Source organism: Oncorhynchus nerka, linkage group LG24 (assembly GCF_034236695.1).
Source record: "Oncorhynchus nerka isolate Pitt River linkage group LG24, Oner_Uvic_2.0, whole genome shotgun sequence".
In the NCBI taxonomy this organism is placed as follows: domain Eukaryota; kingdom Metazoa; phylum Chordata; class Actinopteri; order Salmoniformes; family Salmonidae; genus Oncorhynchus; species Oncorhynchus nerka.
In genome coordinates this window covers 47,679,147-47,696,890 of record NC_088419.1, presented here as the reverse complement: position 1 = coordinate 47,696,890, position 17,744 = coordinate 47,679,147, and the positions used below count along the sequence as shown (strand labels likewise).

The 17,744-nt window shown below is 42.3% G+C and overlaps 1 protein-coding gene across 3 annotated transcripts in view; it reads right to left on the bottom strand.

Annotated features, from left to right (window-relative positions):
* The window catches only part of LOC115108059 (arf-GAP with coiled-coil, ANK repeat and PH domain-containing protein 2), a 114,613-nt gene that overhangs the window by 61,200 nt on the left and 35,669 nt on the right, over positions 1 to 17,744 (bottom strand). For all 3 annotated transcript variants that reach the window (XM_065008930.1, XM_029631980.2, XM_065008931.1), the window contains exons 2-3: positions 4,785 to 4,842; positions 766 to 885 (exon numbers count right to left, since the gene is read on the bottom strand). In XM_065008930.1, the coding sequence (XP_064865002.1) occupies positions 766 to 885; positions 4,785 to 4,842 (178 nt within the window). The remainder of the gene's footprint in view (positions 1 to 765; positions 886 to 4,784; positions 4,843 to 17,744) is intronic.

Here is a 17,744-nt window from a genome sequence, read left to right as displayed (position 1 = left end):
AGTGCAGGGGTCTTCAACCTTTTCTTGCCCGGGGACCCCCATGTTAGACGTTAAGAATTTTCACGTCTTGTCTTATCTGATAAATGATAATGGCAATGAATTAACATTTTAAAATGAACAGATTTGGTAGATAGTTTAATTATTTTGGCCTACCCACATAATTGGAACATAGCCTATTAGCTAGAAACATTTATATTCAAACATATTGACGCTAAATGCAGCCGTTTAACTGGTTAAACAAAGGTGAGCTATAGGTTGGCAAAAATGTATCGCCACGCCAAGAAAGCTTTGTTGTGCCCTGTACTTATGGGTGCTTTTTCAAAGCCTGTGTCATAGACTCCAATGAGTATAACTTGCTCAATATTAGGAGTTTAGAAATAAAGTTGACATCATTAGAAAGAAGACAATTATTAAAAAATATATATTTTTTTTTTTTTGCAGACCCCGGTTGAATACCCTGCTCGTGTGCTGCTATGCCGCTTTAGCCATTTGAGCAACAATGGTGCCTTCAGGGAGAATTTTTCAACAATAAGGACATTCTTTCAGAAAAATGCACTATGGCTGAACTTCAGACCCAGGAAGTAAAGGAAATATACAAAGGAGCGGAAATGCAGGCCACTCAATGCAAAAATGTGTGTGAGAAAATAACAGAGGAGCCCCACAAGCCTAAAAGGGACATAGTTGAGGACACCAGCGGTTTTCTAACAGTAGAAGCGGTCAGTTTTGACTTGCGAAGCTCAAGCTAGGTTACTGTAGCTCTTTTACCTCGATGACATCATCTTTGGTGGAGCTTGCAGCGAGCTCGCGGATTCCATTGACAAACTGTTTATTGGCAGTGTTGTAGGCCTTGCCGGCATCGATCATCCCGATGCATAGCTTCACCAGCTAGAGAGAAGAGAGAGAGGGATGACAGAAGTGATTAATGGATGAAATAGTGCTTGCTTTCCATGCCATCCCTTTAGGACACTGTTCCGTGTTCTAACACTGGAAATGTGTTCCTGACAAAAGATAGCAGTTTGATACATAAACAAAACAATTCAGAGGTTTGAAAATGAAACAGCTGTTTGCTTGTGCAAACATAATAACTTCATCAGAAATTAGCTACCAGTAATTAGACTAACAAGCAACCCTCTACATTTAACACTTTTTTTTGACTCATTGCGGGCAGACATAATTCAATGTTAAGTAATCCCACAAACACACCCTGGACTTCATGCACTCCCACACAAGAGTAAGCAAGGAAGCGGAGAGGCTAAATGTTCCGCTATGGTCTGTCTGATAGCTTTAGTGCTTACGAGAAACAGCCTCACTCCATGACATGGTCTATGACCAAAAGTGAGAGCCTTTAGTAGAGATTCTGTAGTTTAAGGTGAAATTCGACCGGTTTATATGCCTAATTTTCAAGGACACTTGTGATACCTTTGCTTAGTTAGCATTTCCCCCCTGAAGAAAGCTGCTCACTTCCCTTACTGCCATCATTGACTGCTGCTCACAAATAGGGTCGCTACGTTACCACCACACCTGCAGTCACGAGTCATGACCGCAGTCATATTCCACCTGACTGTTGAGTCACGGTAACTAGGCTTCTCCAAAACCGAGCTCTGATGCCGCTGATGGTCATTAGTAGCCTACCCAACTTGCTAACGGCCAGTTGCTAATGGCCTGGTGCTCAGTGCTCCATTGTCCCTCTAATCACTCTGAAATCAATGCAAATTAAATCGAAATTCAAACACTTCATGAGAACCTTGGCATTTAGAGTTTGAGCGGAATTTAGGGTAACCTGTTGCGCAGCAAGAGCCAGCTCCTCATAGCTAGTTGACATATGAAATGAAATAAGTGATCCTATAAGCCCATAATGCTCAACATTTCTATAGGCTATGCAATTGTGTGAAAAAACAATAGTTTTGATGGACTATATTAAAAATCATAGTTGCATGTTTCATGTAGCCTAGCCCATAGTTTAGTTTAGTTTATTTTATTTTTACAGGGACAGTGCACATTAATCAACGTTTCAGTAAAAGTGCCGGTTTTAGCCAGCCGGCTAATTTTCAACCGCAGTCCCTGGGCAGGTTATTAAAAACAATTACAATATAGACAATAGCACCATAGAACAAGCAAGACATAGCAACATAGGACAAGCAAGACATAGCATACAGACAGAGCAACATAGAACAAAAAGCAGCAAGACAATATTCATAAAAGCAACAAAGTGTTTCCACACCTCACAAGCTACAGACAACAGACAACATGGAAAGCGGCAACACACAGCTAGGGACCATGTTCACAAATCTGATTGACCTTTAGCCAGGTCTTCAAGCATTTTGTGAAAGTGTGATATGTGGTGCAGTTATGTGTGTCTGATGGCAGTGTATTCCAGACATGGGAAGCTCTCACAGAGAATGCAGATTTACTAAAGGTGCTTTTCCTTAGGGGAACTATACAGTCACCTCTCATGGCAGACCTTGTGGATCTGCTGCCATATGTCTGGGTTTTCTGTTTAACAAAAATATTGAGTGGAGGGGGAGCCAGGCCATTAAGGATCTTGAATACAAGACATGCGTCGGTGTATTGCACAAGATTTTCCCAACTCAAGAGCTCATGCTTTCTAAGGATGTGACAATGATGATGGCTATTGGGCTTCCTATCAAGCACTTTGAGAGCCTGTTTGTAGACAGACTGAATAGGTTTTAATGTTGTACAGCAAGCTTGGGCCCAACTAGTCAAGCAGTATGTTAAGTGGGGAGTATCATAGATTTGAAGTACAGTTTTGCTACCTCTGTAGTCAAACAATTTCGTATAAATCGGAAATTAGCTAGATTGAATTTAGTTATTTGAATTACCTTTTTCACATGCTTTTTAAAAGAGAGGTTGGAATCAAGTATGATGCCAAGGTACTTAAAATCAGATACCACCTGGAGCTTCTCCCCTGACACATAGACATCTGGCTCAGTAGCATCTGTTGCCCTCTTTGTGAAGAACATGCAAACAGTTTTTTTCACATTGAGATGCAAACACGAGTCACTGAGCCACTTTGTAACCTGGACCATTACAGTAGTGAGTTCTTGTGCAGCTTGTTGTTTGCTCTTTGCATGCACATATATCACTGTATCATCTGCATACATTTGAACTTCAGACCCAGTACAGACAGAAGGCAGATCATTAATGTACAGGCTGAACAGGAGGGGCCCCAGTATGTTTTGATAAGTTTTGTATCAAAACTAAAGTGGCCAAATACCTAAGCGCATAGGACCCCTGGAACAGTGTTGGAGCGCCCAAGCCTACAGAGCTTAGCGAAACATATGTTCTGATAATCCCAGTCATTGCGCAATCGTGTGTGAAAACAGAGTTGACTGGCCACTATTTTAAAGAGGTCCCCAGCTTTCACGTGCTTCATTTCCTGCAATACTACACATTTTGTCATAGGGTGGAGGCAAATGTTTGCAGTTTTAAATGTGATAATTATCAAATGGGGCCCACCCCAGTCGGTAATTCAACCATGCTTATTACATGTTTAGATAGCTGGCTGCTAGACTAAGTTACCAATCTAAAAAACAAATGCTGACATGGGCTATTTAAGTGACTGCTGATGCGCAACCAAATTTGAAATTGCACCTTGTGTAACAGTACAGATGAGACCCCGACTGAGTCGCCCCCCCCTCCAAATAAAAATGTTTTATTGGTCCGCAGGTCTACAAAAGGGGGACCGCCAATTGCCCATCCATGATTTAGACAATATCACCATAGTAAATTATTGTAATGAGGGGGTGTTATTGTCTGAAGTTTATATACTTTAACATCCAAGGGGAAATGTGCTTCAAGAGTCTTAATATTGGCCCAATAAAGCCTGTGTTGTTTTAATAATCAACTTGGCTGTGTGGGGGGCTTTCTCTATCTCAATGGCAAGGCTTAGTTTCTAAGAAAAGACTGAACTTTAGCCTCCTATTCAAGGCACACCCCCCACCCTGCTGTCACACCAAACCCATCTGGAGCAGATCCTTCCACTACAATGCAACAGGGAAGTGACACCAGGGTATGGAATGAGTCAGATACATGATGACCAAAGGGTGGGAGACTAGAACAATGCAGTGGCAATCACAGGAGATCCAGGATCAGTGAGTGAACTTGCAAAAAATAAGTTCCATAAATAAATTCCACCAACAAACCATTGAAATACTCCAGTAACTGTCTTCAGGGTCTTTATAGACCTACCAGTGGGATTTCTTCACACCTCTCTTATGTACATAGCTTCACAGTTTGAGACTCTCACCGCATCACTCGGTGTGATCTCGTACTGATCTCAGGCCAGTTATAGTGGACCGAGACACAGGGTTTTTATAAACAGGGAGTGGTTCATAATGCAAACAATAGGATTTCCATCATCTTTGCTCCAAACTAGGGTTGGGCAGTATCCGAATGTTTATATCGTCATACTGTACTCCTCTCATCCCAGGATTTATGGTAGTACCGTATTAGTACACAAGGAGCTGCTAAAAACACAAAACCACTCCTTACTGATTCGGCCACTTAATTAGCAAGTTAAACCAAATACACAGCTGGACTATTTAAAAATAAACACCTGACTGGCTCAACAGTTGTATGCAATCAGATTTAACATATTGCCCAAGTTGACTAAGAAGGCTAGCAACAAATATTCTAATATATATATATTTTTAAAGGTCAAATAAATAGTTTTGAAAAACCATCCTGTGGCTATTTCTAAATACCCCTGTATGTGTAGTATACTGCCCAAGCCTACTCCAAACCCAAAACTGGACCCTACTCACCTTGTCAAGTTTGGACTCCAGTTCCCCGACATCCCCCTCCACCTCCTCTACAGTGGCCCTATGAGGAGAAAAACAACACATTTCAGTCACTCTACTGGCAGAAGGGGCTGCTACATTTCAATAGATAAAACAGTCAATGGCAAACAAGCTACAAGGGAAAATGAACAGTCGATAAATTGCTTTGCACTGGAAGGTGAGTCAGACTGAAATGAGCATTCCACGTGAAGGTGGGGCAATGCGTAGGACCAACGAAGAAAGGAAGCGCAAAGCAGAGGAAAAAGGGAAGACAAGTCCAAATATACACAACCGTTCCAAAGTTTTGGCTCACTTAGAAATGTCATTGTTTTTGAAAGAAAAGCAACATTTTTGTCCATTAAATTAACATGATATTGACCAGAAATATGGGGTAGACATTGTTAATGATGGAAATGACTACTGTAGCTGGAAACGGCAGATTTTTTCAAATGGAATATCTACATAGGCGTACAGAGGCCCATTATCAGCAACCATCACTCCTGTGTTCCAATGGCACATTTTTTTAGCTAATCCAAGTAAATCCTTTTCAAAGGCTAATTGATCATTTGAAAACCTTTTTCAAGTATGTTAGCACAGTTTAAAATAAATAAAACTTCTTAGACTAGTTGAGTATCTGGAGCATCAGCATTTGTGTGTTCGATTACAGGCTCAAAACGGCCAAAAACAAAGACCTTCCTTCTGAAACTTGTCAGTCTATTCTTGTTCTGAGAAATGAAGGCTATTCCATGTGAGAAATTGCCAAGAAACTGAAGATCTCGTACAATGCCGGGTACTACTCCTAACCAGAATAGAAAGAGTTGTGGGAAGCACCGGTGCACAACTGAGCAAGAGGACAAGTACATTACTAGTGTCTAGTTTGAGAAACAGATGCCTCACAAGTCATCAACTGGCAGCTTCATGGTGACAGGGGGCAGTATTTTCAAGTCGGGATGAAATGCATGCCCAAATTAAACTGCCTGCTACTCATCCCCAGAAGATAAGATATGCATATTATTTGGATAGAAAACACTCTGAAGTTTCTAAAACTGTTTGAATCATGTCTGTGAGTATAACAGAACTTCTTGATGCCCTCAATCTCACACAAATGATCCATGAACCTACCAGGTACCTCCCCAAAGCCTTAAACACGGGCACCCTCATAGATATCATCCTAACCAACTTCCCCTCTAAATACACCTCTGCTGTCTTCAACCAAGATCTCAGCGATCACCGCCTCATTGCCTGCATCCGTAATGGGTCAGCGGTCAAACGACCTCCACTCATCACTGTAAAAAGCTCCCTGAAACACTTCAGCGAGCAGGCCTTTCTAATCGACCTGGCCGGGGTATCCTGGAAGGATATTGATCTCATCCCGTCAGTAGAGGATGCCTGGATATTTTTTTTAAATGCCTTCCTAACCATCTTAAATAAACATGCCCCATTCAAGAAATTTAGAACCAGGAACAGATATAGCCCTTGGTTCTCCCCAGACCTGACTGCCCTTAACCAACACAAAAACATCCTATGGCGTTCTGCATTAGCATCGAACAGCCCCCGTGATATGCAGCTGTTCAGGGAAGCTAGAAACCATTATACACAGGCAGTTAGAAAAGCCAAGGCTAGCTTTTTCAAGCAGAAATTTGCTTCCTGCAACACTAACTCAAAAAAGTTCTGGGACACTGTAAAGTCCATGGAGAATAAGAACACCTCCTCCCAGCTGCCCACTGCACTGAAGATAGGAAACACTGTCACCACTGATAAATCCACCATAATTGAGAATTTCAATAAGCATTTTTCTACGGCTGGCCATGCTTTCCACCTGGCTACTCTACTCCTACCCCGGTCAACAGCACTGCACCCCCAACAGCAACTCGCCCAAGCCTTCCCCATTTCTCCTTCTCCCAAATCCGTTCAGCTGATGTTCTGAAAGAGCTGCAAAATCTGGACCCCTACAAATCAGCCGGGCTAGACAATCTGGACCCTTTCTTTCTAAAATTATCTGCCGAAATTGTTGCCACCCCTATTACTAGCCTGTTCAACCTCTCTTTCGTGTCGTCTGAGATTCCCAAAGATTGGAAAGCAGCTGCGGTCATCCCTCTCTTCAAAGGGGGGGACACTCTTGACCCAAACTGCTACAGACCTATATCTATCCTACCATGCCTTTCTAAGGTCTTCGAAAGCCAAGTCAACAAACAGACCATTTCGAATCTCACCATACCTTCTCTGCTATGCAATCTGGTTTCAGAGCTGGTCATGGGTGCACCTCAGCCACGCTCAAGGTCCTAAACGATATCTTAACCGCCATCGATAAGAAACATTACTGTGCAGCCGTATTCATTGATCTGGCCAAGGCTTTCGACTCTGTCACTCACCACATCCTCATTGGCAGACTCGACAGCCTTGGTTCCTCAAATGATTGCCTCGCCTGGTTCACCAACTACTTCTCTGATAGAGTTCAGTGTGTCAAATCGGAGGGTCTGCTGTCCGGACCTCTGGCAGTCTTCTATGGGGGTGCCACAGGGTTCAATTCTTGGACTGACTCTCTTCTCTGTATACATCAATGAGGTCGCTCTTGCTGCTGGTGAGTCTCTGATCCACCTCTACGCAGATGACACCATTCTGTATACTTCTGGCCCTTCTTTGGACACTGTGTTAACAACCCTCCAGGCAAGCTTCAATGCCATACAACTCTCCTTCCGTGGCCTCCAATTGCTCTTAAATAAAAGTAAAACTAAATTCATGCTCTTCAACCGATCGCTACCTGCACCTACCCGCCTGTCCAACATCACTACTCTGGACGGCTCTGACTTAGAATACGTGGACAACTACAAATACTTAGGTGTCTGGTTAGACTGTAAACTCTCCTTCCAGACCCATATCAAACATCTCCAATCCAAAGTTAAATCTAGAATTGGCTTCCTATTTCGCAACAAAGCATCCTTCACTCATGCTGCCAAACATACCCTTGTAAAACTGACCATCCTACCAATCCTCGACTTTGGCGATGTAATTTACAAAATAGCCTCCAATACCCTACTCAACAAATTGGATGCAGTCTATCACAGTGCAATCCGTTTTGTCACCAAAGCCCCATATACTACCCACCATTGCGACCTGTACGCTCTCATTGGCTGGCCCTCGCTTCATACTCGTCGCCAAACCCACTGGCTCCATGTCATCTACAAGACCCTGCTAGGTAAAGTCCCCCCTTATCTCAGCTCGCTGGTCACCATAGCATCTCCCACCTGTAGCACACGCTCCAGCAGGTATATCTCTCTAGTCACCCCCAAAACCAATTCTTTCTTTGGCCGCCTCTCCTTCCAGTTCTCTGCTGCCAATGACTGGAACGAACTACAAAAATCTCTGAAACTGGAAACACTTATCTCCCTCACTAGCTTTAAGCACCAACTGTCACCAAACAACTACCTCTTTCCCAACTGTATTTAATTTATTTATTTATTTTGCTCCTTTGCACCCCATTATTTTTATTTCTACTTTGCACATTCTTCCATTGCAAAACTACCATTCCAGTGTTTTACTTGCTATATTGTATTTACTTTGCCACCATGGCCTTTTTTGCCTTTACCTCCCTTCTCACCTCATTTGCTCACATTGTATATAGACTTGTTTATACTGTAATATTGACTGTATGTTTGTTTTACTCCATGTGTAACTCTGTGTCGTTGTATCTGTCGAACTGCTTTGCTTTATCTTGGCCAGGTCGCAATTGTAAATGAGAACTTGTTCTCAACTTGCCTACCTGGTTAAATAAAGGTGAAATAAATAAATAAAATGTAGCAGGCGAAAAACCATTCATATATATTTATTTTTATTTTTTTGAAGTCACTCTCTTTTCAATGGGTTTTCATTGGGAATCCAGATTTCTAAGGGACCTTCTTGCAGTTCCCACCGCTTCCAATGGATGTCACCAGTCTTTAAAAATTGATTGAGGTTTTTCCTTTGTGTAATGAAGAAGTAGCCCTATTCCGGAGACACCTGAAACCCCACCTCTTTCAGGAATACCTAGGATAGGATAAAGTAATCCTTCTCACCCCCCCCCCCCCCTTAAAAGATTTAGATGCACTATTGTAAAGTGGCTGTTCCACTGGATGTCTTAAGGTGAACGCACCAATTTGTAAGTCGCTCTGGATAAGAGCGTCTGCTAAATGACTTAAATGTAAATGTAATGTAAATGTTCAAAAAGAGGGTCACTTCAAGTGTACTGTTAGATAGAGGCGCGTGACCAGAAAGGTAGCGTCTTCTAGCGTTTTCTTCCTGTATTGAACACAGATCATCCGATCTTCAATTTTATCGATTATTTACTTTTTAAAGTTAACTTTTTTTAAATACGTAAAATTGTATTACAAAAGTAGTTTGAAATGTTTTGGCAAAGTTTACAGGTAACTTTTAAGATATTTTGTAGTCACGTTGCGCAAATTTGAACCGGTGTTTTTCTGGATCAAATGCGCCAAATAAATGGACATTTTAGATATATATCAACGGAATTAATCAAACAAAATGACCATTTGTGATGTTTATGGGACATATTGGAGTGCCAACAAAAGAAGCTCGTCAAAGGCATGATTTATATTTTTATTTCTGCGTTTTGTGTCGCGCCTGCAGGGTTGAAATTTGTTTTCTCTCTTTGTTTACGGAGGTGCTACTCTCAGATAATAGCATCGTTTGCTTTCGCCGAAAAGCCTTTTTGAAATCTGACATGTTGGCTGGATTCACAACACGTGCAGCTTTAAATTGGTATCTTACATGTGTGATTTCATGAAAGTTTGATTTTTATAGTAATTTATTTGAATTTGGTGCTCGAACAGCCAGGTGGGAAGCTAGCGTCCCACATATCCCAGAGAGGTTAAATAGTACCCGCAAAACACCAGTCTCAATGTCAACAGTGAGGAGGCGACTCGGGGATGCTGGCCTTCTAGAGAGTTGCAAATAAAGTTGCAAATTCATAGTTGCAAATAAAAAGCCATCTCTGAGACTGGCCAATAAAACGAAAAGATTAAGGTGGGCAGAAGTACATAGACACTGGACAGAGGAAGATTGGAAAAAAGTGTTATGGACAGACGAATCTAAGTTTGAGGTGTTCGGATCACAAAGAAGAACATTCGTGAGACACAGAAATAATGAAAAGATGCTGGAGGAGTGCTTGACGCCATCTGTCAAGCATTGTGGAGGCAATGTGATGGTCTGGGGGTTCTTTGGTGGTGGTAAAGTGGGAGATTTGTACAGGGTAAAAGGGATCTTGAAGAAGGAAGGCTATCACTCCATTTTGCAATGCCATGCCATACCTTGTGGACAGCGCTTAATTGGAGCCAATTTCCTTCTACAACAGGACAATGACCGAAAGCACAGCTCCAAACTATGCAATAACTATTTAGGGAAGAAGCTGTCAGCTGGTATTCTGTCTATAATGGAGTGGCCAGCACATTCACCGAATCTCAACCCTATTGAGCTGTTGTGGGAGCAGCTTGACCGTATGGTATGTAAGATGTGCCCATCAAGCCAATCCAATTTGTGGAAGGTGCATAAGGAAGCATGCGGTGAAATCTCTTCAGATTACCTCAACAAATTGACAACTAGAATGCCATAAGGTCTGCAAGGCAGTAATTGCTGCAAATGGAAGATTCTTTGATGAAAGCAAAGTTTGAAGGACACAATTATTTATAACCTTCCGATTCATTTTGCAACTCATTTCACGTATGTTTTAATGGAAAACAATGACATTTCTAAGTGAGCCCAAACCTTTGAATGGTTGTATGTGTGTGGATAGATGGAGAGAGAATTCAGAAAGTATTCAGACACCTTGACTTTATCCACATTTTGTTAACCTATAGCCTTATTCCAAATTTGATAAAATGGTTTCCCCCCTCAATCTACACACAATACCCCATAACAACAATGCAGATTTATAAAAAAATATATTTAAAAAGTATCACATATACAAAGGTATTCAAACCCTTTACTCAGCACTTTATTGAAGCACCTTTGGCAGTGATCATAGCCTCAAGACTTCTTGGGTATGACGCCACAAGCTTGGCCCACCTGTTTTTGGGGAGTTTCTCCAATTTTTTTCAGTAGATCCTCTCAAGCTCTGTCAGGTTGTATGGGGAGCGTCGCTGCACAGCTATTTGCAGGTCTCTCCAGATATGTTAGATCGGGTTCAAGTCCGGGCTCTGGCTGGGCCACTCAAGGATATTCAGAGACTTGACCTGAAGCCACTCCTGTGTTGTCTAGGCTATGGGCTTACGGTCGTTGTCCTGTTCGTAGGTTAACCTTCATTCCAGTCTGAGGTTCTGAGTGCTCTGGAGCAAGTTTTCATCAAGGAGCTCTCTGTACTTTGCTCCGTTCAGCTTTCCCTCGATCCTGACTAGCCTCCCAGTCCCTGCCGCTGAAAAACATCCCCACAGCATGATGCTGCCACCACCACCATGCTTCACTGTAAGGATGGTGCCAGGTTTCCTCCAGATGTGACACTTCACATTCAGGCCAAGGAGTTCAATCTTGGTTTCATCAGACCAGGGAATCTTGTTTCTCATTGTCAGAGTCTTTAGGTGCCTTTTGGCAAACTCCAAGCGGGCTGTCATGTGCCTTTTACTGAGGAGTGGCTTCAATAAAAGCCTTATTGGTGGAGTCCTACAGCGATGGTTGTCCTTCTGGAAGGTTCTCCCATCTCCACAGAGGAACTCTAGAGCTCTGTCAGAGTGGCCATCAAGGTCTTGGTCACCTCCCTGACCAAGGTCCTTCTCCCCCAATTGCTCAGTTTGGCCGGGCAGCCAGCTCTAGGAAGAGTCTTGGTAGCTCCAAACTTCTTAAATATAAGAAAGATGGAAGCCACTGTGTTCATGGGGACCTTCAATGCTGCAGAAATGTTTTGGAACCATTCCCCAGATCTGTGCCTTGACACAATGCTGTCTCAGAGCTCTACAGACAATTCCTTTGACCTCACGGCATGGTTTTTGCTCTGAGATGCACTGTCAGCTATATAGACAGGTGTGATCCTTTCCAAATCACGTCCAATCAATTGAATTTACCACAGGTAGACTCCAATTAAGTTGTAGAAACATCAAGGATTATCAATGGAAACAGTGTGCACCTGAGCTCAATTTCGAGTCTCATAGCAAAGGGTCTGAATTATTATGTAAATAAGGTAACTTTTTATATTTTTTATCCATTTGCACACAAAAAAGTAAAACCTGTTTTCATTTTATCATTATGGGGTATTGTGTGTGTTTTTTAAAAATATGATCCATTTTACGATAAGGCTGTAACATAACAAAATGTGGAAAAAAGGAATTAGTCTGAAAACTTTCTGAATGCACTGTGTGTGTGTGTGTGCGTGTGTGTGCGTGTGTGCGTGTGTGTGTGCGGTGTGTACATATACACATGAAGTCAGAAGCTTACCGTAGCCAAATATATTTAAACTCAGTTTTTCACAATTCCTTACATTTAATCAGAGTAAAAATTCCCTGTCCATGGTCAGTTAGGATGACCACTTAATTTTAAGAATGTGAAATGTCAGAATAATAGTAGAGATAATGATTTATTTCAGCTTTTATTTCTTTCATCACAGTCCCAGTGGGTCAGAAGTTTATATAGTCAATTAGTATTCGGTAGCATTGCCTTTAAATTGTTCAATTTGGGTCAAACGTGTCAGGTAGCCTTCCACAAGCTTCCCACAATAAATTGGGTGAATTTTGGCCATTTCCTCCTGACAGAGCTTGTGTAACTGAGTGAGGTTTGTAAGGCCTCCTTGCTCGCACACGCTTCTTTAAGTTCTGCCCACAAATTTTCTATAGGATTGAGGTCAGGGCTTTGTGACGGCCACTCCAATACCTTGACTTTGTTGTCCTTAAGCCATTTTGCCACAACTTTGGAAGTATCCATTTGGAAGACCCATTTATGACCAAGCTTTAACTTCCTGACTGATGTCTTGAGATGTTGATTCAATATATCCACGTAATTTTCCTCCCTCATTATGCCATCTATTTTGTGAAGTGCACCAGTCCCTCCTGTAGCAAAGCACCCCCACACAACATGATGCTACCAACCAGTGCTTCACGGTTGGGATGGTGTTCTTCGGCTTGCAAGCCTCCCCCTTTTTCCTCCAAACATAACGATGGTCATTATGGCCGAACAGTTCTATTTTTGTTCATTAGACCAGAGGACATTTCTCCAAAATGTACGATCTTTGTCCCCATGTGCAGCTGCAAACCGTAGTCTGGCTTTTTTATGGAGGTTTTGGAGCAGTGGCTTCGTCCTTGCTGAGCGGTCTTTCAGGTTATATCAATATAGGACTCGTTTTACTGTGGATATAGATACTTTTGTACTCGTTTCCTCCATCTTCACAAGGTCCTTTGTTGTTCTCAAATTTACTTGCACTTTTCGCACCAAAGTACGTTCATCTCTAGGAGACAGAACGCGTCTCCATCCTGAGCGGTATGATGGTTGCGTGGTCCCATGGTGTTTATACTTGCGTACTATTGTTTGTACATATCAACGTGGTACCTTCAGGCATTTGGAAATTGCTCCCAAGGATGAACCAGTCCACAATCAGCCTTGGCTGATTTCTTTAGATTTTCCCCATGATGTCAGGAAAAGAGGCACTGAGTTGGAAGGTAGGCCTTGAAATACATTCACAGGTACACCTTTAATTGAGTCAAATAATGTCAATTAGCCTATCAGAAGCTTCTAAAGCCATGACATCGTTTTGGGGAATTTTCCAAGCTGTTTAAAGGCACAGTCAACTTAGTCTATGTAAACTTCTGACCCACTGGAATTGTGATACAGTGAATTATAAGTGAAATAATCTGTCTGCAAGCAATTGTTGGAAAAATGACTTGTGTCATGCACAAAGTAGATGTCCTTACCAAAACCTGGGTTTGTTAACAAGAAATTTGTGGAGTGGTTGAAAAGCTAGTTTTAATGACTCCAACCTAAGTGTATGTAAACTTCTCTACTTCAACTGTACCTCTTAATTAGGGTAACAGACACATCTCAACTGTTCAGAGGAGACTACATGAATCAGGTCTTTATTGTCGAATTGCTGCAAAGGAACCACTACTAAAGGACACCAATAAGAAGAAGAGACTTGCTTAGGCCAAGAAACACGAGCAATGGTCATTAGACCGGTGGAAATCTGCCCTTTGGTCTGGTGAGTCCAAATTTTAGATTTTTGGTTCTAACCGTCATGTCTTAGTAGGTGAACGGATGATCTCTGCATGTGTGGTTCCCAACATGAAGCATGGAGGAAAAGGTGTGATGGTCTGATTTATTTAGAATTCCAGGCACACTTAACCAGCATGGCTAGCACAGCATTCTGCAGCGATACGCCATCCCATCTGGTTTGCGCTTAGTGGGACTATAATTTATTTTTCAGCAGGACAATGACCCAACAAATCCAATCAAATCAAATGTATTTGTCACATACACATGGTTAGCAGATGTTAATGCGAGTGTAGCGAAATGCTTGTGCTTCTAGTTCCGTCAAGCCTAACACTGTAGTGTCATCCGCAAACTTGATGATTGAGTTGGAGGCGTGCGTGGCCACGCAGTCGTGGGTGAACAGGGAGTACAGGAGAGGGCTCCGAACGCACCCTTGTGGGGTCCCAGTGTTGAGGATCAGCGGGGTGGAGATGTTGTTACCTACCCTCACCACCTGGGGGCGGCCCGTCAGGAAGTCCAGTACCCAGTTGCACAGGGCGAGGTCGAGACCCAGGGTCTCGAGCTTGATGACGAGTTGTGTAAGTGCTATTTGACCAAGAAGGAGAGCGATGGATGCTGCATCAGATGACCTGGCCTCCACAATTACCCGACCTCAACCTAACTGAGATGGTTTGGGATGAGTTGGACCGCAGAGTGAAGGAAAAGCAGCCAACATATGAGGGAACTCCTTCAAGACTGCTTGAAAAGCATTCCAGGTGAAGCTGGTTGAGAGAATGCCAAGATTGTGCAAGCTATCATCAACGCAACAGGTAGTTACTTTGAAGAATCTTGTTTAACACTTTTTTGGTTACTTCATGATTGCATATGTGTTATTCCATAGTTGATGTCATCACTATTATTCTACAATGTATAAAACAGTAAAAATAAAGAAAAATCCTTCAATGAGTAGGTGTATACAAACTTTTGACATTTCCGGGATGGAAAAACACTTTCCGTGTAAAATTAAATGTCAAAAACCAGCATGTAGAAAATATAAATGGGCCTGTATACTGTTCACATAATATTATCTTTGCAAACTATCAATCACCAAAATAAAAGCTAGACAGTCAGGAATAATCAAAAACTACCAAAACAATGAATTTAGTATTATTGATTTTGTTATTTTGATTGAGCAAAATAGCATAGCATTAGACATGGCAAAATGCATAGAATTGCAGGAAACTAGCTTTTAAACTGCAGAAATGTCTCTCAGCTCAATGGAGAAATGTGTATGGTTGCAGGAAATTGCCTTAAATTCACAGATTTTGCTACACCTCCAAGATGGAGTTATCTAAAACGTTCTCTAAAATTCAGCTGGGCTGACCGCACCCATACCACCTAAGCCCCTTTTTGATACAGAAAAAACCCTGCACACACACACGGCCAGATTGAGAGATTCCACAACGCCACGGGCCTATATCTGGCATTTTGCTAGAATAAACATGACACAGCTTGGCCTTCCTGGGAACAATATACTTGGAGCAGAATGCCACAGGAGAGGAAACGGAAACTGGAATGACAGCATCTCAAGGTTCTATTAAGAACAGTGGCGTCGCTTGAGAATCTCCATTAGACAGACAAACTTGAGCCCTTTTGGGAACAGCAGTAGCTCAGAACAGCAGAGCAATAGCTCAGAATTATGCACAATGCTGTCCAGCACTATTCGTTGCATATTGGGGACATGTTCTTGAAAGAAATTGGAGACCATTGCGACAGAACACTGATAAATCCCTCACAAATGCATTTGCTTGTGATGTTAGCACTTTGGCCTCACAATATCTACATTTGAACAGATAGATAGTAGAATGGACACAGTACAAGCTTAGCTTGTTGCAGTGTGGTACCAATCTATTTGCAAGAGAATAAAGGCAGATCTTGTCTGGCGAAGGTGATCTCTCCTTATACTTACGACACACCCCAGTAAAAGAAAATCTCTCCCCCCCCCCCGGGACACAAGGTGGGAGCAATTAATTATCAGGTAGAACAGAAAACCAGAAGGCTCCAGACCTCGAAGGGTAGGAGTTGAAAACCCTGATATTAAGGTCCCAAGTTAACAACATAAAGAAGACCAAGCATAGGAGTAATTTGAGGAATCACTTTCAATCTATTCTGGAGTTCTATATTAAACTATGGTACCCAGCAAGCCTCTCCTTAATATCAAGGGAATGATCTCAAAATCAAACAAATCAGATCTTATTTGTCACATACACATGGTTAGCAGATGTTAATGCGAGTGTAGCAAAATGCTTCTGCTTCTAGTTCCGAACATGCAGTAATATCTAATAAGCAATTTAACAATTTCACAACTACCTTATACACACACACAAGTGTAAAGGAATGAAACATAATATGTACATATAAATATATGGATGAGCGTTGGCCGAACGGCATAGGCAAGATGCAGTAGATGGTATAGAGTACAGTACATACGAGTAATGTAGGGTATGTAAACATTATATAAAGTGGCATTGTTTAAAGTGACTAGTGATACACTTATTACATCCAATTTGTAATGATTAGTGGCTAGAGATTTGAGTCAGTATGATCTCCGGCCGTTATGCAGGCTGCAGCACAGCCAAAGTGCTGACTGTATGCTCAAGCAACCTTGAGTTCAGACACTCCGCCTTCTTGGCTGCTGCTGGCCAGACAAACCTGGCCGTATGTCTGGTCAAGGTATTATCCCAGATAGCATACGGAGTCCTGAGATAACAAGGTGGGGTTAAAAAGGTGGCAGAACATAGACATTCTGCAATGCAGCCTAGTATCAGAATCGTTAAGGCCTAAACTACCGATGTAATTAGGCACAAAGTCTATGGTATGAAAATAGAGTGAAAAGAACATGGGTTACTGAGTGCAGAATTGCAGTCCCGGCCTGGGGTTTTCCACAGTACTGCGAACACATACGGCAGTGAAAGCTTATCTTGTTCTCTCCACACATCCTAGCTATGGTTCCTCATCGGGACAATGAGGATAGGAATCAGTGACAGTCTGAATAAGCGATTGGGGAATATGGGATTATTCCCCGGAGGTCGTTTTAGTTCGATGTGCTGCCATTGGGATTGTATGGCGCACCCAGCATAATCAAATGAAGATAGTGGTGCAGGGGTGGGATTACAGTGACACCCAGGGTGGACCAGGCGGGATGGTCCATCCAAACCCCCTCTAGCTGTTTCTATGGCTGTCATGTCCCGCACAGCACCGCTATGCCACAACATCTGTCCACGGAGTGAGAATAACGAGATGCAAGCATGTCTCTGTCGACTCGTCCCAAATTGAAAGGATGCGTGGAAGAGGAGCCCCTGCTCCCCTTGAATATTTTAGGGTATTTTTTCCATCTCACTGAAATTGTGCGTGTGCCTGTCTTTCTGTGTCTGGCTGTGTGTTTCTGAAAGACATGCACAGATAGACAAGTAGTCATAGAATGGAACTATGTTAAAAATATATTTTCTGGTTACTGGCCCCCCCCAAAAAATGGAGCCAAACAACTATTTTATGCATCTACACCAAACTCTAAATATAACACAAACAGTCAAGAGTTGTACAAGCCTCTTTACAGATGCATGCATCCTCAGTCAGAGCTTTCGACCATATTAATGACCTAAGGCTCGTATTTCTGTGTGTTATCATGTTATAACTAAGTCTATGATTTGATAGAGCAGTCTGACTGAGCGATGACAGGCAGCAGCAGGCTCGTAAGCATTCATTCAAACAGTGTGTTTGCCAGCGGCT